Source organism: Diadema antillarum, unplaced genomic scaffold, assembly GCF_040938485.1.
Source record: "Diadema antillarum isolate AM-2024a unplaced genomic scaffold, OU_Dant_1.0 scf00000167, whole genome shotgun sequence".
NCBI classification, from domain to species: Eukaryota; Metazoa; Echinodermata; class Echinoidea; order Diadematoida; family Diadematidae; genus Diadema; species Diadema antillarum.
Window position 1 is genome coordinate 744,531 of NW_027271056.1, and position 25,880 is coordinate 770,410.

General features: G+C 39.2%; 1 protein-coding gene across 1 annotated transcript; it reads left to right on the forward strand.

Annotated features, from left to right (window-relative positions):
- Nucleotides 1-1,743: 1,743 nt before the first annotated feature.
- Nucleotides 1,744-23,996, forward strand: LOC139722566 (isocitrate dehydrogenase [NADP], mitochondrial-like). The gene is made up of 10 exons (XM_071633854.1): nucleotides 1,744-1,954; nucleotides 8,505-8,599; nucleotides 15,037-15,202; nucleotides 15,779-15,939; nucleotides 16,568-16,711; nucleotides 17,333-17,469; nucleotides 18,691-18,842; nucleotides 19,304-19,416; nucleotides 20,168-20,358; nucleotides 22,424-23,996. Exons 1-10 carry the CDS (start codon nucleotides 1,846-1,848, stop codon nucleotides 22,500-22,502), a joined length of 1,347 nt encoding a protein of 448 aa, XP_071489955.1. The 5' UTR covers nucleotides 1,744-1,845; the 3' UTR covers nucleotides 22,503-23,996.
- The last annotated feature ends 1,884 nt before the right edge of the window (nucleotides 23,997-25,880 follow it).

Genomic DNA, 25,880 nt, shown 5'->3' on the forward strand with positions numbered 1-25,880 from the left:
ACTGTAACATTGTTTGAAACGAATATTGAACAAAACCTACGAATTGTTGCAGAATATGTTATGTTTGTTGGACTTGAATTTGTCGACAGCTATCCAAACGTTGGACTGATTTGAAATTCCGGCGACAATTCATTCTTTCAATTCAATGCCTGGCAAATACGGTACTTATCATAGGGCCTACTCGTGTGTGTAGGCCCTATGATAATGCATATAGTTTTATCAAAACGGTATTTTTCTTGATCATTCGTCCTTGCCTCGTATACACGAAAATGTTCCACACAACTTAATGTACTAGTTAGTGACAGAACAGGCCAGATTTACTCTGTACTGATGAGATAACTCAAAAGCTAGAACTCAAGCAGACATACACCTGTATCCCTACTGTACGTTGATATTTTGAATAGGCCACCGTACAGCTGGTGGAGGTGAGGATTAGGCCTATAATGTGTGTGTGTGTGTGTGTGTGTGTGTGTGTGTGTGTGTGTGATACCAAGAAACCACTGGAATAGTACAGAACATGCCATTCTAAGACGAATTCAAAGTTGATTTGATGAAAATCGGTTTTGGAATGGGTGACACATCCAGAAACAAAATAAAATACAGCGATCATAAAAGATGGGTACCCCCTTTTATTAGGATTGCTCTATTTTGCGTATATCGATCTCGACCGTGAGTTCAAAACCAATTTTCATCAAATAAACATTGAACTCCTCTTTAAGAATTACATGCTCTTTCATATTTCATAAGAGGTTTCTCATTATCTCACCCCCCCCCCCCCAAAAAAAAGATTAGAAACTTGAAGTTAGGTCTCAATCATAACTATGCCATCCCTTTAAAATGACGAAATTATGGATTTTTTTTGTGCGGGTTTTGGCAAACTTTATTTAGTGTTGCTCAAGTCTTGTTTTTTCTCCTAAAAGTTTCGCTTGAATGGATGTTTGATGTCATACAGTGGGCGTAAGTGTCTAAAAGGGGGCAAGGAGGTATCGAGTCTTTCCAATACTCAGTACCTCCTAGGCCTTTCCGATCCCCTGCAAGTTCCTGGGGTGAGTTCTGCTCCATATCTTATAATTTCTGAGCACAGCTTTGTGTGTGTGTGTGTGTGTGTGAGTGTGTGCCATCCAGTTACGTAGTATTGTGAGTTTTTACAAGTCATCAGTTTAGTTGTTTTTTGTTTGTTTGTTTGTTTGACATTCGCTTGGTAATGATTATCTACTTTGATTTAGGTTTTAATAATTGTCTTTTGAAAGTCAAGTTCTGCAATATAATTCCTTTTCACGAGCCAGGACATAAACATTGCTCTTGATCTTGAAAATCATTCGGGAAAAATGTCTTCCAGATTACGGCGATTTAGAATGAAACAAAAACTGATCGGAACAATTCCAGAGAACAATTGAAATTCCATTAATATATTTCGAAAAAAAAAATGTATGACATGTTTTCGAAAATACTTAGTAAGAGCAGGGTAAATCGATACCGTATGTGTACGTGCGTAAGGCGTAAGACCACTCGCACCCGCGAACCCCTTCCAACATCGTGGGTATGGAAATGACGTGTCGGTAATGAAGAAAGGGTAAAGCGGCAATATCGATTTGCAAGAAACGCGTAGTGCATCCAAACGGCGGCGAGTACAATACGACAGCGCGTCACCCGGCACCCGGCACCCGGCGTCCTTGTACACGTGATTGACCTGTGCGCATTGAAAAAGTACGGTGGGTTTCTGCACGTGTTACGTGATACTATACTGTACAGTGAACGACTGTATGTAGCTGGCGTACGTGTGGTGGTGCTGAGCTCTTCTACTAGCTGTCAACATCCTACAAACGAAGAAATATCCATCTGAAAATGGCGGGATCTCTGGCAAAGCTTGGTCGTGTTTTCGTTGCAGCTACACGCGCAGAATCGCAGAAATGTGTTCAGTCGAGTGCACTTGCTTCCACACATCAAAGGAATTGTAAGTTTTCTACGATTACTAAATAATCACGCATCCATGATCTCCTTCGGTCATTGATCCAAAGTGGCGAAGAGTTCGTACGTGCGTGATCATTTGTGTTTCATGATGTACCAGACTGTATGAGTGTATTGCCATATTGCCAAGTTATTTATACCAAGTGTTGAGTTATCCATCGTGTAAAATCTTGTGGTCATTTGATCAAATGCCTGATTGAGCATTCGAATAATCGTCATTTGTAGGCTTACTCTGCTTTATTACATAAGACTGCACTGAAGAAGCTACGTAGATGTGAAGTAAAACGTCAATTTCCTGTGACAGTAGAATAGCTCTATCTACATTGTAACGTTAGTTTATATCTATCATCATTAATCAATTCTTTTGCAGCAACATTTGTTTGTTACTGGCTGTTTTTGGGGGCATGTGATGACTGATGTGTGTATTGGTGGTTTTGTCTGTGCTGTGTTTGTGTTGAACCATTTCTAACGTTAGAGAAGGCAGGAAAACAATTCAATGACAACAGACTACAGTTTTGCAGTTTCTATCTTTTGCTTTTAATCATACCACTACCAGAAGAGTCTACTAAAGTATAATTAGGCCTACTTAAGCTTGTGGGCACCAGTGCAGTTTCACAGCGCAGCGGGTACCAAAATTCCAGTTTTATGGCATAAATTCAATCTTTTTTAGCACAAAGCAATAGGCCCTATGTGAAAACCTTCCCCCAGGCCCCATCTCTCTCTCTCTCTCTCTCTCTCTGGGCTAGTAAATAAAAAACCTCAAAATTATGAGTTTTTATGTCAAAATTTATATGGTAGTATTGGTACACGTTCTCACTCACGACAGCATGTTGATATGCAGTTGATCGTTTAATCTGAATGTACAGCTGTGTACAATGACAGTGTATTACTGGCAATCCCATATCGTCGCTGGGACGACAAGACCTCGTGATCTACAAAATGTCAAATGTTCAGGAGAGCCAAAAAACATGGCGGCCAAAGCACTGTAGCGAATGGGATAGCCTTTCCTTTGACACGTGGTGGCTTCATTTTTGGAGTAAGACAGTTAGGATTTGGTCAGGACATCACTTAACCCATTATTTGACCATTAATAAAAAAAACCCATTTTCACCAAAATTGCACATACAAGGTCTTGTCACCCAAGCGACGATATATCGATAGATACTTGTGTCTTTTCAAAGGTACCATACAACCCGTGTTGTAGAAAGACTTGATGTGATAGAGTGTAATGAGGGTATAGAAGCCAATGCAGTGTGTGCGCTTCTATACCTTTTTGCTTGTCACTGTGTTAACATGTAATATTAATAAGCATACAGTCAACAAGCTGGCAACTTTTTTTCCCGTAATAATTCCACCAAAATCTTTGATGTTCGAGATGTCTAAACTGTATTTTATGAAAGATAATGGATAGCTACGTAGCATGCATGTGCAGAGTCTCCTGTGCATGTTCATGTGCAGAGTCTCAGCTAACCACCACCACCACCACCAGCAGTACGTTATGTGTATGGTAGGTAAAGTGAGCATTCTAGTTAAAATAACAAGAAAAGAGAAAAACAACAGAAAGCCCGCAGGGAAGTTGTTGATATTGTGTGTTGGCTGTGTCCAGAATGAAAAGAAATATTAATGAAGGGCCACTGTCAGCAACAGATTTGTATGTTTTAAAGACTGTCATTTCTGTGTGTGTAAATGTTTACATGTGTGTACAGCAACTGGATCCAAGCTATTACAGGGTTAGCCACATACCATGTTTGTAAGTATGTCAGATATAGTACCTCATCATATCCTTAGTGGTTTGCAGCACTGGTGGCTACCAAGTACCACCATGTCTCAAGATGTCACCTCCTTATGTCAGGACAAATGGCATCTACACTGTATATACAGCTATAAAAGTTTATGGCAAAGTATTAAGTGTCAAAACATGGAGGTATAGTAGAAAACAATTGCGAAGTAGTTTTGGCAGTTCACCAAGTAAAGTCACTTGTTCAGCTATGTATCATTTTTGTTTTGTTGTTGTTTTTGTTTTTGTTTGTTTGTTTGTTTGTTTGTTTTTTGGGGGGATAATAATCTAAGCATAGAAACTTTAAACTACTATGCACCTGAACAACATGGAACCAAGGAGCAAAACATGATAGTATGCAGTCATGTGTTTTGAAGCAGTATCTTTCAGTTCAGTAGAAAGGACAGTCTGGTGACTGAATTAGTAGGAAAGTTACTTAACTGGTTACAATTGTTGCCTGTACATGTACAGTACATTTACATTTTGCACATATCACTATATTTCAAACTAGCTTCCTCTTTGAGGTAAATTTGAAATCAATGCCTTGTGTAGTGGACCTGCTAGATCTCATTCATTGTAATCATTTTATTCATAGATGTATGTATTGATTGTTATTGCTAGCCTTATAGGGCTCTTTTGAAAAAAAATATACCCAGTATTACTATCGTTATTTTAAAAAGATCTGCAAAGCGTAGTCCCATCTACGGTTTTGCTGCTGCCATATTTCCGTGAAGTACAATTTGCAAAGATATTGCTGAGTTGTACATGTATTTCTGTAATTATATTTTATTGAAACAGGAATCAAAAGTTGTAAAATCCATTGGTTGCCAACATTCTTATCCAAATTGTAGTGGGTTCATCAGATTTGTTTGTGAGTAGACATTCTGGTTGTATTGTACATGTTTACTGTGATGTTTGTTTTTGATAGGAGAGCTTATTTAAATTGTTTTGTACTGGTAATCAAACATTTATCCTGCATTTTATCAGCAGTGAGTAGCATGCTGCAAGTGTAGCAGCAGGTTCCAAAATCATGCATGTTGGGATTAACCATGCTGTGAGCCCAGACATTGGTGCAGTGTAGATTCAGATCATTGTGGAGCTGATTTTCTTGTGCTTGCTTTGAAAGAGAGAGCATTTGGGAATAACCTCTGCTTCCTGTCTTGTAGTCAGCTCATATCCTTCCTCCTTTAAAGATGATAATCAAGTCCATCCCATGGTAATTATCAGGTGACCAAGCATCCATAGTTGCCACCGAGGCCAAGGGTAAAGCCTCATTTTGCAAACTTATGCAGTTGCACAGATTTATGGTGTTTGACATTGAAGTAGTATAAGACTGTCAAAGAGTTTGTAAACTGTATAGCTCCTTCCTCAAAGGAAAGATTCGATGACTATCTAGACTGCACACAACTGTGCAAAGAGAACTCATTAATTGGTCATTGTACCAATGGCTTGAAGCATTATGTCCTGCCAGTTATCAGCATGGCAAGTTTTAGGCAGCAATTTACCAATCAGGGGCTGGCAGGTTGCTAAATTACAATTGTCGATTTATCATTTGAAAGAGCCAGGAGGGATAGGTCTGTGTAGTGTTACAATGTCCTTTCTGCTCTAAGCTAATGCATTTTTTGGTAGCAATGTGGACAAACTTGACACAAAACTTGACCTTCTTTTCCTTCTTATTGGAATCATCACATAATGGCTGTTTTTGATCAACTGGTTTTCCCTTTTTGTACAGGATTGTAAAGTTGATATTCTGGGGCTATGTTTTTGTAGTAAAAGACGGAGTCATTGAAAGTCAAGAAAACAGGAAGCTATTTGAAGTCTCTCATATACTCTAGAGGTGCATGGCAATGTGGCAGTGTCTTTGAAGCTGTGGTATTTTTTTGTCTGTTTGTAATGAAGAAGCCATGAGCAAAGTATTTTTCTGTTAGAAGCTTGTATGAAACTTTCATGTAGATGAAATTGAGATCTACTTAGCAAAAATATTTTCTGGTCACATGCAACTAATGACTCGCAAATTGGAGCTAAACACCTGAGTCCAAATGCACACAAACACTCATTAGCATCAGCACCAAGGAAGCATGACTCATTTTGGTACTAATTTGAGAAGTTGTAAGGCTGACCCCAGTGATCATCAGAGGTAGACAAGTGTGAATCAAAGGAGGTAGAAGAGAAAAGAGCTGGAAGCTACACTGCCATGGTTTTTCACAATAGCTCTGGTAGCTTGCAATTAACCTTTCCAAAGAGAAGCCTGCTCTATTGTTGCCACTTCAACTTGAGTTACATTGACATGGATTATATCCTCTGAAAGCTGTTCATCTTTTGTAGAAGGAGTAGGCTTCCCAATTCATTAAGCACTGTGCCCATGGTGGTGGCTTTGAACAATGGTTTTGATTTGATTAGGTTCAAACTTCTACCAGGATTAAAATGTCCTGCAGAGAGAATGAACTATCTTTGCTCCAGACAGTGTATTGTGTGTCCATCCAATCTATCCTTTGATAATGCATGGCCAATTTGCTTCGATAAAATGATTAGGATGAGCTCAAGTGAAGGGCAGAGACATTGCCGATTTCAAGGATTAATTTCCTTCGTGATTAGGTACAATGTAAGCAGACCACAGGGGTCCTGTAGTGAAGGATCAGAGAAATAGTAAACAAGCATAAGAAAGTCATCCTGCATTGTCTTTTGTCATCAAGGAAAGGCCAGACACTTGATTCAAACCACACCTAACATTGGTATCTTTGTCAATAGAATTGCAGTTCTAAAGAAGAATCTGACAAAGAAGGGGAGAAATTAAAGTCTTCATTCAAGCATGCGATGCAAGATTTATACTACCTGTACCTTTCTTTTGTATAGGCGTAAATGGTGAATCCAAACACAAACAGCGACTTTATACATTTAACTTTTTTTTTTAGAGAAAGAGAGATAGAGGGAGAGCTATCATGGTGAATGGGTAAGAACTTTCATTTGGAAAAGAGTTGTATTTGTATGAGGGTACTTTGATTAGGGTTCCTGCTATATTATGTCACCAGTAGTTTGTAATCCAGGTCTCTTTTACAATTGTAGGTGGGCAGCTAAAATACTGATTGCTATGCTTCTACGTACGTGTAAATCAAACTTTCTCCCAACATTATATTGTTGGAATACAAGTTTGTAGAAATCATGAAGAAAAACTGTTCCAAAATCCATCTCAACCTGACTTGTATCTCTGATATGTATACGGTGTACGTGCTCGTAACCAACGTGAGTATGATATGATGTGACTTGCAGTGACTAGGATGAGGTCACCAGAAGTTCATGAACCTGTGTTCCCACACAGCAGGATGACTTCTGTACCCTAGGGAATGGAGACAGGAGCATCTGAAAAACTCATATTCATTGCCCCAACCCCCTGTCAGCCCCAACAGGTGGCTGAAGCAAAGTTTTCCTCCACACACTCTTTCCTTTCTCGTCTTTCAGAATATGTGACTTGTGAATCATGTCAGGGAAGACAAATGTTGCAGATTTGTCAATGAATGTTCACTCTAAACGTTCTTGTGAATAAGCCAGTTTGGAGATAGCTCATGTTCACATGGGTACAAATGACCTTTCATTTTTCTCAGTTGGTTAGGCACTTCACTCATTTCAAAGCAACATAATGCAGCAGCTTGCCCAACATAGCAATTTAATTATTTATGGAACTCGTATTTTCACAAAGAATGAACCTGTGTAGATGAAGTGACCAGAATGTTTCGTCAATCAACACTTTGGGAAGCATCTATTTCATTGTGCTGTTTTGAATACATTAACAAACTTTTTCTGTTAACATTGCCATATACTAGGCTTGCTGTCAGGTGGATATACTGGCAGGCACCATTTATAAGGATCCATGAATAATCATAGCATTACAGATGGTTATCTCAGTGAAATTAAAAACCAACTTGTCTCTCGGTACAAATGACCTTTTTCTGCTCATGCTCAAACTGGAACCCCGAACTGGCTTATTGAGATATGGTTACCAGGTACACTGTACTTGCGCACATGCATAGTCAATATCCCTGTGTAACTAAATATGTATTCCTTGAGAGCCTCTGAAATCAGGCACAGTAGACCATTCTTGATGATAATTACAAAAATTAGATATTCACATGACGATATACACTGCCACTGATGATTCCACAAGGGTGGTGCATAAGGGATTCTAGTGTGTAGCAGTGATGTGCTTGAACTTTGATGGGACAATGATAGGTGCATGCCCCCCTCCCCCCCCCCAAAAAAAAAAAAAAAAAAATGATGACATGCTGATGATGAGAAACTTGCAAATGAGACATATGTGTCCCCAAACTTACCACAGTTTATAAGTCTTGCTAAAAAAAGATTGTTATCTTTGGATTACATTTTGTTCACTGGGGTAAAATGTTTGAAAATAATGCTTAAAAGACAGCATAGGAAAGCATTCAGAACGCCAAAGGCATAGGACCCAGCCACTGAAGACTCTCAGCTTGTGGGCTTTAAGTGTGTGGTTTTTATTAATTTTGTAATGCACACACACACACACACACACACACACACACACACACACACTTACAAAAGCATGATTATTTTTTTTTTCAAGCAACATAACAAGCTTTGCAACCACCCTAGACTCGTACGTCCAGGGTGCTTTTCTATGATTGCAACCACAAAACACGCTGGAAATTGTTCCCTGCAAAGCCTAATTCTCTCAATTTCTGTCACAGAGGAATAAAATTTTTGTGTCCCTTCTCACTGTTCTCATTTCAAGACTCAGACAGGAAGCGTGTGGAGGTGGCCAAGCCCGTTGTGGAGCTCGATGGAGACGAGATGACCAGGGTGATCTGGGAGAAGATCAAGGAAACGGTGAGAAAGGAAGGAAGGAAGGAATGAGCAAAAGAAGTGTGCTTACTTGGACTGCAGTCTTCACCTTTCTAACATTCCATTCTCACATTGAAGACATTGCATACATACCATATCCCTATTTTTACACCTTTGGCATACACAAATAAAAGATTTTACTTCCTCTCTATTACCTTGGTGAGCTCCACCACTGGCAAAGATGCTTTGATGCATAATAATACTTTATGCGTTTTAGCACATAAGTATGTTTAATAGAAACATTTGATCTTCCGTGTTCATGTGGCTGTAATTCAGAATGAAGAGGGTAGAATCTTCACCAAATGTATGTCATTGTGTGAGTGGAAATGGTAATTCCAGTCATGTTTGCAACATAATGGCCAGTTTTCCATATTTTTGTTGGAAATTAGACCAACATGCAGATAGGATCCGTGTTGATACAATGTTATGGGCTACCAAGTATGAGGACTTAATGATCATATGGTCAAGTGCACTATTAGCACTTGGCAGGACGGGGTACTTCCTAGAGGCTCTTTTGCGTCGGGAGTGTCGGCATACCTCACATATCATGGGCTGTGTAAGCCATCAGATGGATGTAGGTCATTCACGAACACTGTCGTGGCTGATAAGGGCACCCCAGATTGATTTCTCAGGAGTGACCTATCTCCGAGATGTATCGTAGACTGATATTACTGGTACGTGTGTAAAGCTAGGTGTGATGGCATGATTGATGATACAATAAATGCCAGTACCAATTATATTTGAAGGACTTAATTAGACTTTAAGTTGTTTACACAATGATGGCTGTTGTTATGTCTGTGTACCTTCCTAAGGCTCGACATTAGCGATGGCTCGGTAGCCCAGGGCAACCAAAAATAATGTCGGGCCACCAAATTTCCAAAAGGGTCATCTTTTGTTGCCCAACCAGGCAACTATGATTCAGTGTGGATTGTTATGTTTCCTTCTATTTCAGGCCACCACATTTCTTTTGTGGGCCACCAAAATTTCACATTTAAAGATTTTAGTGGCCCACTTGATAAAAAGTTAGTGATGAGTCTTCTCCATATTTATGCACATCTCATTAAACATCATACCTGTGTGCAGGATTTACATGAATATAAATTAACTCGTTGTCTACGTACGGGAACTGGGTGCTCCCTGTTTTGAAGCAATGGGAAATCGAATAATCTCGGAAGCAACGGGTTAATGTCCCCTCATAATAAGAGACTTTGTCTAATATGAAATAGGTTCCTTTGCAGAACACAGTCATAGGCAAAGACTGAAGAGAAATCTTTGGAATTGAGTACCATATATACGGTACACAGTTTGAAGGTATTGTAATAGATTCTTGTCTGCAATAGCTTTGGAACCACGGATTCACAAGCTTGGTGCATAATATATGAAGAGACTGCTGAGTATCATTCAGTGCTCTTGGCCAGTAATAGACAACTTCATACATACCGGGTATTATTGTATCCATGTGTATGACATAGAGTGGACATAAATGCTCATTCATAGTGAGTGCAGTGACCATGATCAAAGCATGACCGTGATCAAAGGTGGGAGTACCAGGCATAGTAGAGATATATGTGCAGTGATAGCTTTGTGAAAACTGACATTCCCATTTACATTGTTTGATGATCCATGTCCTTTGCATTTGACGTCAGAAATTCTTAATAGGTCTTGTGTGCCATGCACGAGCTGTCCTCTCTCTGTACTCAAGCTGAGCACGTGACCCATGGATTGTGAACTGTGGACTCATTTTCCTCTGTGACAAATGTATAGAACTCCTGTTCCACATCTTTGCACATAAATACAACTCATATCTTCAGTGATGAGTGAAGAAAAGATCTTATGAAATTCTGTATTCGTTAATATTCCTTGCTAAACAGTGAATAGATACCCTTTTGAGCTGTATGATTGAAACATGGACCTACTACACATGGACTAGAAACGAAGGTCTTTCTTTGATCCCATCATCACCGCCGCCACCAGATTGTGTGCATCTAAATGAGTACATTCAGGTGCTTGGATAATAACAATTGTGCAATCGTGCAAAGTCACTGACAAAAGAAACATTTCCCTCGTTGCGGTCTTATTTTGCTGAGGTGCCTTTTCAGACTCAACTACCTTTGAATAAACACCGATGAAAGGGAGCAGCAAACCCGAAAACATGACAGTTTTCCTATCACAAAATTAAAAATCAATGAAGTGGACACTCGTGGACAAGCATGTAACATGGCTTAATGATAGGACATACATGTCATCTACGGTTATTGTCCATGTTTACTCTGGAACAATGTGCGAAAAATGGAGAAAATTATATTACAAATCACAAACAACCTGTCAAAATAATGATTTCTCTTGTAAAGTACGCGCATTTTGCAAATGAAATTACATGAGCGATGATTTCCCAATGTACATTACAACTGCACATGCATTTTTCTTGATTTAAGAGAATTACTATCTTCTGCGCATGTGGTTTTTAGATTTCTCAAAGCGTCGTGCTGTTTTTATCCAGGCTGGTTGTCGGCGGTGATGATAAGATCAAAGCAGGAAAGCACGCTTGAAATGCTTTTGTCACGCTTTTGACAGAAACAGGTGCATGAATTAATTGACGAGCGATGAATGTCCATGTGTAGTAGGTCCATGATTGAAAAAAAAACAAAAACAGCATCAACAACTGATTATTAATTCCATTATATAGTGCACCTAAGAATCAGCCAGATGAAGAAAATCATGGCCACAGCAGGATGTAATTAACATGAGTTTAGAGTACAGTAAATTACCAATTATATGCGATAGAATAGTCATATCAATGAAGCAGGTCAGGCCAATGACACATGGTAGCCTGATTGGGTGGTGTAGGCATGTGCCCTTTGTGACTTCAGTCCTAGACCCCGTTTACAGTGCGGGGCCGGGCTCGGCCGCGGCCGAGCCCGGCCTCAATTGCGCGGCCGAGCCTTGCAATTTTGTCCGTTTACACTGCTGGGCTCGGCCACGCTTTTAATTCAAACCTTTCAATATTTTGTCGTAGTGGCGCTCTGCTTGTAAACAAACGCAATTTGGTATTGTCTGGTTTTCAGACCCTTTGCCAACTGAATTCCGTGGCGACAAAGTCGCCGTACCGGCGAAGTCCTTTGCCAAAGGAAAAAATCCTTTGCAGAACAAAGCCACCTGAAACTATACTAGTTTTCAACGTTGAGGAGGTTAATATCCTGAACAGCGAAAGATACAGGCAGAGGGTTTGGAAGCCAGACTAATATTGGCCGCGCATTTGGCCCAGTTTGCGTTTACACTGAGAAAAGGCCGGGCTTGCCGCGGCCGAGACCATCTCCAGATCGAGGCAAAATGCGAGGCCAATTTTGGCCTCGCATTTGGCCTTTTGAGCGTTCACACTGAAATGAGGGTAGACTCTGCCGCGGCCGAGCCTTGCACTGTAAACGGGGTCTTAGTCACATTTGCCATGAGTGTTAAAGGTTCAAACATTCTAATCGTGCTGTACTTTGGAACATACCGTCAGTAATGTCTGCTATCTTGGGAACAAAGACCACCACTATTCATAGTAAAGTGGTTTTTGGACTGGACGAAATGAAAATGAACTGTGCCATGTGAATACCTGTAGACTTGTTTATCACCAGGTATCTCTACTTGATCAAATACTAGTCTCTCCATATATGTACGCCCCTTTACCCAATGAACTTTTTTTTTTTCAATCTCTTTGGAAGATAGTGGGTCAAATCAAATATACAGTAACATGTAGCTATTTACAGATGGAGACAATACTTTTGTATCAAAAGCCTTGAACTTCTTTGTATAGAGTGGTAAATTAGAAGGGAAGAGTGACTGATAGTGATGGAATAGAGGGAAGTTGCCCCCCCCCCCAACATTAAAGTCATTGCCACAGTCTGACTGCATGCTGATGCTGCCGTAGCTTGACTGACTGAATAGCAAAGGGTGTTTAGCCCATATTTGTCAGTTCTGATAAGTGTTGATAAGGTATGAGAAGATAACATTTGGCAGGGGTTTGAACAAACTGAACTCTGCTTGTAGTAGTAAAATTAAAGCTTTAACCTCTCATGTTCAATATATTAGTCTTGTGCTTTGCCTTGGATTTAATTTCTCATTCAACCTATCATTTTGTTTTGAGTGCATTTCTGTACAAAAAGATATTTTTACACATATTTTCCAAATTTGTTAGCAATGTTTTGCCATGGACCATTTTCAGTAGTTTTTTTTTTTTTTTTTTTTTTGTGCTCAGTCTACAGTAGGTGCTAACCTATAGCCTACAGCCCCCACATGTAAATGTATTATTAACAATTTATGCGCAAGCATTATTTCTAAAATTTATACCAGTAATACAGAAACAAGATTACAGTTATTATGACTTTGTACTATTAACAATTTATGTGCAAGCATTATTTCTAAAATTTATACCAGAAATTATACAGAAACAAGAAGATTACAGTATGACTTTGTCATACATGACTTTGCATGTAGATGCACCTGCTCTGCCATAATTTTTTTTTTTTGCACAATCAATGCCCACTGACGCATGAAAAAGTTCAGGAAAATTAAATAATAGTGTAATATTATGGATTGTTTGCATGACATGGCATGACATGTATCCGCCCATGTCCCAGACCAACAAAATTGAGCAAATATGTGTGGTATGCTGGAGAACACATTCATTATTAAAAGCAAATTGCCCCAACAGGAGGTTGCATTTGATTAATGAAAACCACAGACAATAGTTTGCATGTATGAAAAGAATGAAAACAAAGCAAAAAACAGCCTTGATATTGTAGTCAATGCCATATGTAGGAGACAATAATGGAAGTTCACAGTGTTCTCTGAACATGCATTGCAGTATGCGCAAAGGTTAACTGCTCTTACACCCAGCACTCAATATACATAGCCATTCAGCCGAGTCTCTTGGGTCACGTCTGGCAGGAATGGATGGGTATTTTTAGAAACGGGGATTGGGGGATCGTCTTCATGCTTAGGTGAAAGAAAGGCACAGTGAAAGGCCATGCCAGACTGGGGGAAAATTTACCCTATGTAAACTTGCACTTCGTGGCCTGTGCTCTGGGTAGCGATTGTTCAGTAAGACTGGAGATGCACCAGCAGGGCACTAGAAATGCACACTGCTGTATTCACTTTCACTGGCATAGTGTCCTGTACATGGAAAACCTCACAAGATAAATGAAAACGTCTTGTGGACAAGGAAATCTTATCAAATTAATTCTAATCCATGTAAAAAACCTTTTCCTGTCACAATTGAGACTCACAAAACACCCTAAACATGTTGAGATCAGACACAGTATTGCTCTGAAAGAATGTCTTTCATATTTGCAGAGTAAGGAACAGTTGGATATGATTTTAGATGAGACACTGCCATATTTTGATGTTTTTTTTCTTAGATTTCACCAAACATTTTAATTAGTTAAATGATACGTATCAGATATTGCAGTTGCAGTGGGCTGTCTGCCCCCCTTTTTTTTTGAACAGTGATACAGTCCTGTGCATAATTGGATGGTGTCAAGCAGAGCATTCATTGTATCTTTACCAATGAATTAAAGAATATATGATGCGCAAAGTTGCACACAATAACATATTCATAACACAAACTTGTGTACCTTTCTATCACATTAGCCTGTGGACATGCCCAAGTTTTTGTTTGTTGGTTGATTTTTTTACAATGCTTGTGTGTGTACATGCATGTGTTTTCTTGCTGTCTAACACAGGCAGACTGACATATAAGGCTGAAGAGATAACCATACAATGTATATTTCATCTTCTTCATATTTACAAACTGTACTAGTTATTCCTCAAATATTATGGCATTGAGATTACCAGGTACTTCTTACAGTCTACAAATGTACATTCTACATTCACTAGGAAGAAGCTGTTGGGGTTGGCTTGTCCTAGGTTGGGTATTTACATAATCTGAGTTTGGGACTGCACACATATTTGTGTACTGTGTCATAAGACAGAATATCCAATGCACATTTAGTAAAAATAATTAATTCTTTGTGGTGCTAAAAGCAAAGAAGTTGTATACCTATATGTTATTTTGGTGTCCAAACTAAAGAAAAAAAATAACAAGAAGAATAAATTGAATAATAATCAAACAGCAAATTAAGTGGGAATGCATATTATGTACATGTATCTGAAGTATTGATCAGGGGCCCGTTTCATAAAACTTGTCATCAGTGACAAGTTGTTGTAGATGTGACAAGCTACTGAAATCCTTGCATCTGATTGGCTGAGAGAAAATTTGTCATAGAAATGTGGCAGTTGTCACTGATGACAAGTTTTATGAAACGGGCCCCAGATGTGCACATATTTACCCCATGGTATGTATTGTCAGCATGATTTGTGAATTGTAAGATGATAAGAAACAATGAGTTTGTCTGATTTCATGATATTGTCTTTCTCAGCTGATCTTCCCCTACGTCAATGTCGAGTGCCTGTATTATGATCTTGGTCTGCCGTACCGTGACCAGACCAACGACCAGGTCACCATCGACAGCGCCCTCGCCATCAAGGAGCACAGCGTCGGAATCAAGTGTGCCACCATTACTCCCGATGAAGAGCGAGTAGTTGGTTCGTAATTATCTCACTTCGAATTCAAAGGAAGAAATTCATACATTGATATACTTTGTATTTTACACAGATTTTTTTTTCCAACTTATGAAATTGTATTAAAGTTAGCTGAGAAAATCAACCTGCCATTCTAAACTTCATGAAGCATTGCCAAAATGCATTTTACAGGGTTTGTTGTGGGAGAGAACTACTTTTCAAACCACGATGATGAACTATCTTCCTCCAAGAATCATCAACTGCATCAAGGAGATGTAATTTGTGTGAAGGCTTTTAAAGTTTTCTAGAGAGTTAAGAGCCATTATGACACAGAAAGAAGTAAAATGTAAATAACAGGAGGATGTTGAGTGCAGCTCCCTCCTTTTTTAGGATGGTCTGTACAAAATTTTTGTGTCATTTCTATGCCACCAAAGTATTTCATCAGCTTTCAGTGTCCAGTCATTACAATTTTTAACGGTTGATTGCAAAATGTGCACATTTATCACTTTTTTGTAATATGAGGATGAGGAAGCTGTGTAAACCATAAATTTGTGCTGTTTGCTAATTAGCGAATTATTTCTTTGTTGGTCTTCCCACCAGAGTTCAATCTGAAGCAGATGTGGCGCTCCCCAAATGGAACCATCAGGAACATCCTGGGTGGTACAGTGTTCCGTGAGCCCATCATTTGCGAGAAGATCCCTCGCCTGGTACCGGGATGGACCAAGCCCATCACCATCGGCCGTCATGCCTTTGGTGATCAGGTGAGTAAGAAGTCTAGATGTTGCATTGCCCCTGTCCTCTTGCAATAGGAATCGTCTTCACGGAGAGGTGTCATGAAAATGATGATTGGGCAAGTGCATGATGCATGAGAGGGACATCAAAACATAATGATTCCACTGTGCTCCTTCTTTCTGCCACACAATGTCACCGTCTACTATGGGTCATGGAACTTTCAAAAGCTAGGAGAAAAGATATGGTGGGGGCTTTTTGGCAGCCTCATCTAGTCGAGTTATAAAAATTTAAGATTTGTAAAAAATGTTTTGTATTAGTTTTGATGTCCATGCCAAAGAATCTTGTTGCAGAGGTGATTGTGTCATAGTTTATAGTGGATATGTGACAGCTAGAGGTAGGGTTAGATTTTTGAATATTGAAAAACCTTCTGAGACAGGAAGAATTATTTTAGTCTTAATTTGTCCACCTGAAAAAGACTCGGCTAAGGTTTTTTTTATTGTTCTGCAGGTGTGCAGATTCCTTGTGGAACATGATGGTTAAGGAACTAAATGTATATAATGAATAATGCATTTAAAATCTGCTATGTAAAACACAATAATGTCAGGTGGTCACCATGAACTCAGATCTAATCTGTATCAATTCTCTTCACCTACCCAGTACCGTGCTACAGATACAGTCATTAAGGAACCAGGCAAGCTCGAGCTTGTCTTCACCCCAGCCAGTGGGGGAGAACCCCAGAGGATGGAGGTCTTTGATTTTCCAGGGGGCGGCTGTGCCATGGGCATGTACAACACAGACGAGGTACGTGATGATGATGAACACAACTATGTGCTTTGGTAATTTAGTCTTACTCCCAGACTGTAATCATGTTTTGCCCTTACAAATAGATAACTAATTAATGATTGCAAATGTCCAAATTAGTCATTTTCTTGTAGATGTAGCTCATTTCCAAGATACTGAAAAGGAAAGGAATATGAGTCAAAATTCAATACTAGTCAAATGCTATCTGTACTATATTTTTATTTCTCTAGTGGGAAAGCAACTAACAAAATGGAAACTGGGCTTTTGATAAAACTAATTTGTATTTGTACTCTTTACTTACGTTGAAAACAGCTATAGAGCAGCTTAAAGTAGATAGTTTACTTTAGAGGGTAAATGTAGTGCTCTCTGACTGTCTGTGCCAATTATCAAGTATTCTTATACATTTAAGCCCCTTTTTTATTGATTGTTTCAGGTAAATGTGCGTACCACCGATTGCCATAACTGCCAACTCATTGTCAAAATGCATAACTTGTCCAGTACATTTCTGCTTTATGTAAGTGCTGCACTATTTAGCTTTGTAGTAAGTTTCCAGATGTTTTAAAGTTCTGTGATTATTGTTGAACATTTTTTTTTTAAATATTTCATTTATTCCCATCACAGTCAATCACTGGCTTTGCCCACAGCTGCTTCCAGTACGCCCTCAACAAGAAGTGGCCTCTCTACATGAGCACCAAGAACACAATCCTCAAGCGATATGATGGAAGGTTCAAGGACATCTTTGAAGAAATCTACCAGGCGTAAGTTGGAGGAGATAAAGTTGACACTATAACAGATACCAACTCCCAAATAAGCTGGTGTAGCCTTACTGGTGTATGGGATGCATTCAGTATGCATATGTCTCCATTCCCAGATACATCTCAATATGAAACCAGCTAACTTTAGTCAAGAGAAGTTTAACCCTAACTAGGCCGGGCTATTTAGGTAGTTGATAGAGCCGGGGGGTTGATAGAGGGGGGGGCCTCCCAGGCCCCCCCTCCAGATCTCGGCCGTCGACCGCGCGATCGCGACGAAAATTGGCACGCACATTGCCTATGATGTAATCTAAAATACCATGAAGTTAATTTTTAAAAAAATTATCATTTATGCTGAATTATGCTAATTTATGCATAATGATGCATGAAATCAGACTATTTGGTATAAATCGCAAAATAAAGCTCAAAACTGGCACATTTTTTGTGTAAATATTCTTTTTAGTGTCCTTAGGAAATGTTGTAAAAAAAATTGTGATATCAGAAAAAATTCTTAAGTATTTTATTGTTTTTTTTGAATTTCTTATGTATTTCTTTGTTTTTTCGACTTTATGTTTGTCATTGTTTTTTCGATGAAATTTGTCCGCGACATCGCTCCGAACAAGAAAATATGTTATTCATTGATTTTAATCAATAAAACACCAAAATCATCATGCTTTTAAGAAATTTGCCTGTAAGCACAGTTTGCATTGCAATTGTACACGAATTCACGTTTTTGAGCAATTTTTGGTCTGACATGCATGTACATATTTATGCGTAACTTCGGAATCGCGCGCCCGGGCGTTGCAAATTTGGTGTCAAAAGATGCGGGAGACTCGAAAGAAAAAAGTCACGAAACGTCGCGGCGATAGCTTTTTGCGATTGCGATACATCGCGTGGAACGTCGAGGGGGGGGCCTCGCAGGCCCCCCCTCGGCCTAGTTAGGGTTAAACTCTAAAAACATATCAAGAAAAGAAAATCATAGGTTGGCTCTGAGAACATGGCAGTTAAAAGTGTATATGACAGATTTTAAGTCTGTAACATGAAGTATCACAGATTTAACATGTGTCAATGTAGTTTTGGAGTATTCTGGGTCCCGCGTATAACACAGCAAGATATATCCCAAACTATCTTTAAATAGAATGTAATATGGATCATGTGCCTGCCTTTCCTAATTAAATGCCACTGTATGGTACTAATGACTTTTCTGCTCTCTGTAAATCTCCCCAGGAATTACAAGAAGGACTATGATGATGCTGGCATCTGGTACGAGCATCGTCTCATTGATGACATGGTGGCTCAAGCCCTCAAGTCCAGCGGAGAGTTTGTATGGGCCTGCAAGAACTACGACGGTGACGTCCAGTCTGATGTTGTGGCTCAAGGTAAATTGCTCTGAAACATATGAATCTCTTGAAACACAGACAGCTGCATCCTCCAATTTATGTGCACCCATATTCCAATTTTTCAGCTGCCCAGCCAAAGAACAATTTGAAGGAGAATGAACCAAATTACTATGCTGCCAAGTCAAATGAGCCTTACCAATAAATAAGCTTTAAGCAATTACTGTGCCATGCTTGATATTTCTGTGGTATGACGTAGTATTAACAGTGGAAAATTGTTGACTACATGTGTTTTTACATGTGTTGCATCATATTCTTAATATATCCTGTGGATACATTCTTCAGTCACTCCATTTGGATATATTTATAACATTACTCCAATCTCTCTTTTCTGAATTCCTTGCAGTCCTCTGAATCTTAAACAGAGTGCGATATGCCATCTGCATAAGTGATGTGACATTTTTACCACTGATGGACTGAATGTGTCCTTTCTCTGTTGCTAGGTTACGGATCTCTTGGTCTGATGACTAGTGTCCTTGTCTGCCCAGATGGAAAGACAATAGAAGCGGAAGCTGCTCACGGAACTGTCACAAGGCACTACAGAGAACATCAAAAGGTATCAGCTCATGCTGGCAGTAGTTGCTCACCTTCTTAGAATAAGGCCGTGGGTTCAAGCCCCCAACTGGAATGGGCAAATGAAAGACAATATGTTTTGGCTTGACCTTTGACCCAGGACATCAACCCTTAGACAAGGAGCAAACTAGAAATTTTAGTGAATCTTGATTGCAGTGGGTGACCAATGTAGTGCATTCCTGTTATAACGGAGTCCTTGGGACCGACGGTTTTCTTTTGTTATATCAAAATTTGTGTTCTCGGCGAACAGTAGAGGACATTAAGATATGTTGATGATAATTTTGGGACCCGAGTGCTTACTTAGTTGTAATGACAATTGCCTTACATCCGTTTTAGTTATAATGGGAGTGCACTGTAATAAATGACGAGCAAATAGTAGCAGTTGACAGCCCAAATTGTGAAATGTTTTAGTTTGCTTGCCCGAGTTACAAACCAAAATCTAGAGCAGAGGACCTAGTTCAAACTATATAAAGGAAAAATGTCATTACAAATGTTCCCTGATGTGGAGGTCAATTCTTTGTCCAACCTTATATTTTATTATCATTATTATTATTATTGTTTGTTGTTGGTTTTTTTCGGAAATTGCATGTTGCATAAAAGGCTTGGCCTTAAATATATCAAGAGGGGTCTTAGCTGCAATGTACTCATTGTACTGTGAGCAGAACCAGCGAGTCTTGATATGCATCAACTGCAACACTGACCTGTGTAAATGTTGTTGAATCTGTCCATGGCAGGGCAACCCCACCAGCACCAACCCCATCGCAAGTATCTTCGCCTGGACACGAGGCCTGGAGCACCGCGCCAAACTGGACGGCAACGATGACCTCAAGAAGTTCTGCACCACTCTGGAGAAGGTGTGTGTGGACACCGTGGATGCTGGCATGATGACCAAGGACTTGGCTGGATGCATCTATGGAATCAAGAAGTGAGTGTGCCACACATAGTCAACAATGTTCTCACCTCATTTTTTTGTCCCCGCCGAACGAGTTCGAGCAGGGGACTATGAAACGGGCTCCGTACGTGTGTGTGTCCGTGTGTCCGTCCGTCCGTCCGTCCGTGTGTCCGTAACTCCGTCCGTGTGTCCGTGTGTGCGTCCGTGTGTGATCAAAATCTTCAATTTGCTACTTCTCTGTCATTTATGAGCCAATTTTGATTCTGTTTGCTTTATATGATAGCACTACATGGGAGCTTTGAAATTTCTACACAGAATTTCAAGCGTGACCTTTGACCTTGACCTTTGACCTATATTGTACATTTTGCTACAAAATGCTACTCCTTCGCCATTTCTAACCCGATTTCGATTCCGTTTGCTTTATATGATGGCACTAGGTGAGGGCTTCAAAACTTCTACACAGAATTTTGACCTTTGACTTCTTTGACCTTTGACCTTGATTTTTGACCTATATTGTACATTTTGCTACAAAATGCTACTCCTTCACCATTTCTAACCCGATTTCGATTCCGTTTGCTTTATGTGATGGCACTAGGTGAGGGCTTCAAAACTTCAACACAGAATTTTGACCTTTGCCTTCTTTGACCTTTGACCTTGATTTTTGACCTATATTGTTCATTTTGCTACAAAATGCTACTCCTTCGCCATTTCTAACCCAATTTCGATTCCGTTTGCTTTATGTGATGGCACTAGGTGAGGGCTTCAAAACTTCTACACAGAATTTTGACCTTTGACCTTGATTTTTGACCTATATTGTACATTTTGCTACAAAATGCTACTCCTTCGCCATTTCTAACCCGATTTCGATTCCGTTTGCTTTATGTGATGGCACTAGGTAAGGGCTTCAAAACTTGTACACAGAATTTTGACCTTTGCCTTCTTTGACCTTTGACCTTGATTTTTGACCTGTATTGTACATTGGCTACAAAATGCTACTCCTTCGCCATTTCTAACCCGATTTCGATTCCGTTTGCTTTATGTGATGGCACTAGGTGAGGGCTTCAAAACTTTACACAGAATTTTGACCTTTGCCTTCTTTGACCTTTGACCTTGATTGTTGACCTGCATTGTACATTGGCTATAAAATGCTACTCCTTCGCCATTTCTAACCCGATTTCGATTCCGTTTGCTTTATGTGATGGCACTAGGTGAGGGCTTCAAACCTTCAACACAGAATTTTGACCTTTGACTTCTTTGACCTTTGACCTTGATTTTTTACCTATATTGCACATTTTGCTACAAAATGCTACTTCCGGCGGGGACATATATTACGCACCGCGTAATTTCTACTTTTCCTTGTTTTCTCTATGTAAATGGGAATGAAACCCAACTACAGGACCTGCATAACGATTGAGTGAATGCAGCAATATTAGTGTAACACGACAATGCAGTTTGAGGAAAATCAGGGAATCTATTGAACAGTTATGAATTGTTCAAGTTGTGGTGCAGCCATCTTTGGATGAGAAGACCACTGCAGTTTGTGATGTCGTATATGGAAAAACGATATAAAAATTATAAAGAGAATATCCTAAATGTTTCAATTTTTATGAGAATCTTTTTACTGACATATGCTAAAGATTATTCCGACTGCATTTTGAAAGAAGTAAGTCAAGTGCTCTTTCATTATGCTAGAAAAGTGAAAATGTGTTACATTTTCTGTATATTTTCTTTATCATTTTCTGTACTTGACATCACAAAGTGTTGTAATCTTCTCATCCAGCGATGGCTGTGCCAAAACTTAGAATATCAGAACTTTTCAACAGGTTGCCTGATTTTCCGTAACGTTCATCGTTGTGTTACACTAATATTGCTGCATTCACTCAATCAATATGTTTATTTGGGTTTCATTCCCCTTTAGAAAAATCAAATTGACCAATGCTGATTGGATTGATATGACTTTTGACATGTACAAGGCTTTCACAGATTGAGACCAGCTGTAAAATAAATATTAACCATGTTTGCTGCATTTTTCCGAGAAAATTCCTTTCAACTTATTGCTGCTATGTTTGTTCTTCTTCCTGCATTTTTCGCTCTTCAGTGTCAAACCGGAACATTACCTCAACACCATGGACTTCTTGAACGCTCTCTCCGACAACCTTGACAAGGCTCTGAAGTAGACCGGTTTCACGCCTTTGTCACATGGGACATCGTCCCTGCTGTGTCACCACCACTCAGAGAGTCTTTGACCAGAGTCTTTGACCTACCCATGAATGTCAGCTGTGGCAGAGTTGTTTTGCTCCCTTCCTATTTATCCGCACTGAAAAAAACAGATACCTCCCAAACCTATGAAGAAATAAGAAAGAAAAACACCCTTGAATATGGGCTAGCCACTCATATGTCATACCAAGGGTGTCCTCCTCAGCACTTTCACATTATTTATGTTTCCTTGAAAGGTAGCTCCAGTGGAGTTTTACGCTTAAGCACCTGTTCACTTGATAAAGGTTTTATGTAAAATAGAAGAAGCCATTATCAAGTGAGCTTGATGCACTGTGCTCTTGTTTTGAGAAACTCGGCAGGAATTTTAAAATGTCAATAGAATGCATCGGTGAGAGCTGCTGGCATCTCGAATCTGCTGAGAACTGCTCATGTGGGAACAAACTTCACTGCATAGTCCTACCACCTTTTTTTTTTTTCTTTTTTTTTTTTTGAAGACATGATTCCATTCTTACATGTAATGGCCATTTTATTCTTTGTTTGAAAGCATTTGTGAGTTTGTAAGTTATGCTTTTGTGATTGCAGTGCTACGTTTGAGATTGCTATACAATTGAAGCAATATATTAGTGACACCTTTACTAGCAAAGTCTGATTCAGGAAAACTTCTTTTTTTTTTTCTTTAAACTTGATGAGTATAATTTTTTTCTGCTTCTCACTGAGAAATTACATGGCATTATGTAAGCCTGTGAAAGGCTATGTCAAAGAAGGAGAGAAACATGGATATGGTCACAATGATAGCAATATATTTTATAGTATTCAGGGATTGAAATAGCCAGAATCAGGTGTATAATGAATTACTATGGATATCAGTTTACTTTTAATGAAGTGCATTTACATCATCCTTAGTAAGATAAATGCAACCAAAGAGGTAGGGTGTCTTACATTGAGTTGTTACAACTTTTAGCAACTTTTTTTCACTTCTTCATCCCTATTAGATGCTGCATGTTGTCAAGATAGTGATTGTTACAATGAATATGATCTCTAAAGTGGTAGTAATACAACAGAATTACATGGCACATTGCTTTGTGTCTGAAAAGTAATTAAGATCATGCATTGAAATTTTTAATGACTGTGTAAAGTAAATGTAATCTAACAAATATAAGGTCACAAGTATGCATGACTATGATCTGTACCTCAGTGAATAGTCAATCTCTTCAGTTTTGAAGTTTTACAAGATTGTCAGTGTTTTTTCTGCCACCTTTGAATTAATGAAAATATTCCAGTTTGAACCAAAGGGTATTGTGTTGCTGTGGTCCTGAAATCCCGTCTATAACAGGAGAGGCATTGTGCAGTGAGAATGATAATTTGCACATGAAATAGATACCACACTGGGTGTTATCTTATGATGCTTGGAGTGCACATCAATAAATACCACATGACAACCTGAAAAAAAAAAAAAGAAGTTATGTCTGTGCTCACTTTTATCAATTACAGTATTTATTGGGACTAGCCCTCCACAGTTGCCTGGCTGTAATGGTTATTGTAAAACCAGAAATATTTGAGTGCGTGAAACTTTCATGAATTTTGCGAGGAGCCAAGATTTGCAAAGTGAAATGCACGCAAGAGTTTTTGTCTACACGAAACATTGAATTCTAGTATGCCTACCATGCCGCACACTGTACAAATAAGTTGACTTGTACCACTGATTGCGTAACACTTGGACTTCGTGCGATCAAATATGATAGCAACTGCGCTTCCAAATTTACTGCTGCTGTGTTTAACAGACATCAAGACAAATACTTGTGATATTTCATTTAATAAAATCCCCCAAATAGTGAGTACTAGATAAATGTTTTTTATTTAGATCTAGAGGTAAAAGAAATACTAGTACGTGTAACTCTCTTGTAGTAATTTGCAAAAGTTTCATGCCACGAGAAAGGCCATCAGTGCCCAATTTGCGAAAGTTTCATGGCGTGAATGATTCTGGTTTTACAGTTTGGCAAGAGAGTCTCTAGTCTATGTGACTTTGTATTTACTACGCAGAATTTCAAGGGCTTTTTGACGAAAAGGATATGCATGTGAGTTTGTGTGTGTATGTCTGTGTCATCTGTATGAGTGCTTGTTTCTTGTGTATATATACATTGCAATGATTACTTATTTTTTGGGAACCTGTAACATTCAGACCCTTGAAAAACTTGTCAATTGTGCCGTGTATGTTCATATCAAATTGATGATTTAAACTAAACATTTTGGTGTAGGACATAGCAATGTGATGGGTTTGTGTGCATTTGTATGTACATGTGCGTGTGATTGTATTAGAGTTAGAGACAGACAGACAGAGACAGGAAAAAAACAAATACAGTCAAACCTGCCTTAGCGGCCACCTGTCTATAGTGGCCACTGAAAAATCCTCCCGAGAGAAAAGCCCTGTTAAAAACCCTGTGTATAACGGCCAACTGTCTAACACGGCCAGCGGCCACAAATTTTGTTTCCCGCAGTAGATTTTAACCTGTCTATAGCGGCCAAAAACCCAATGGAGCCGTAGCCAAGCCGATAATTCAGCGTGTTTTTCTGCTTTGCAGTCCTGCGGGCAACGTTCACTGATCGCCACTGCTGCATTCATCCCTCATTCAATCATAATAATGCACTAGTGTTGAGCTTTCTTCACGATAATACACATACTACTGTGCAACAATTCCATATACACCAACATGGTTAAATGCATGAAACACACGGTGTGTGCATACATACACACATACATGTACACGTAAGGATACAACGATGATACATGTACATGTAAGCAATGCACACAAAATTTGATTACCTGTCAATAGCGGCCACCTGTCTATAACGGCCACTTTTTCTGTCTCCCTTGGGTGGCCACTATAGACTGGTTTGACTGTAATTGAATGTGTATTTATGAATGCCTTCAAATGGGGACCAAGACATGAGAATTCAACAGTTTACAGTGGATCATGCTTGGTTTTAAGGACACCAAAGCCCAAATACAAAGTGGATTGAGTAAACACAGCAATTTTTGTAAAATCAGAGAGGTGAGCTCCATGATACAAATAGAACACATCAGTGAATGTTTGAGGAAAATCAGACAATCCATTCAAAAGTTATTAATTTCGAGAGTTTCAATGCCATCATGGCTGGATAAGAAGACTACTACGCTCAATGACGCTATGGAGAACGGTGTAAAGAAAATATAAGGAAAATCCCACGAAAATTAATTTTTAATGAAAAGTACACATTCCATCAACTTGTTACTAACATATTATTCCCCCTGCTTTCCGAAAGAGGTTAGTCATGTGCTCTTTCAATGTGGTAGAAGGTGA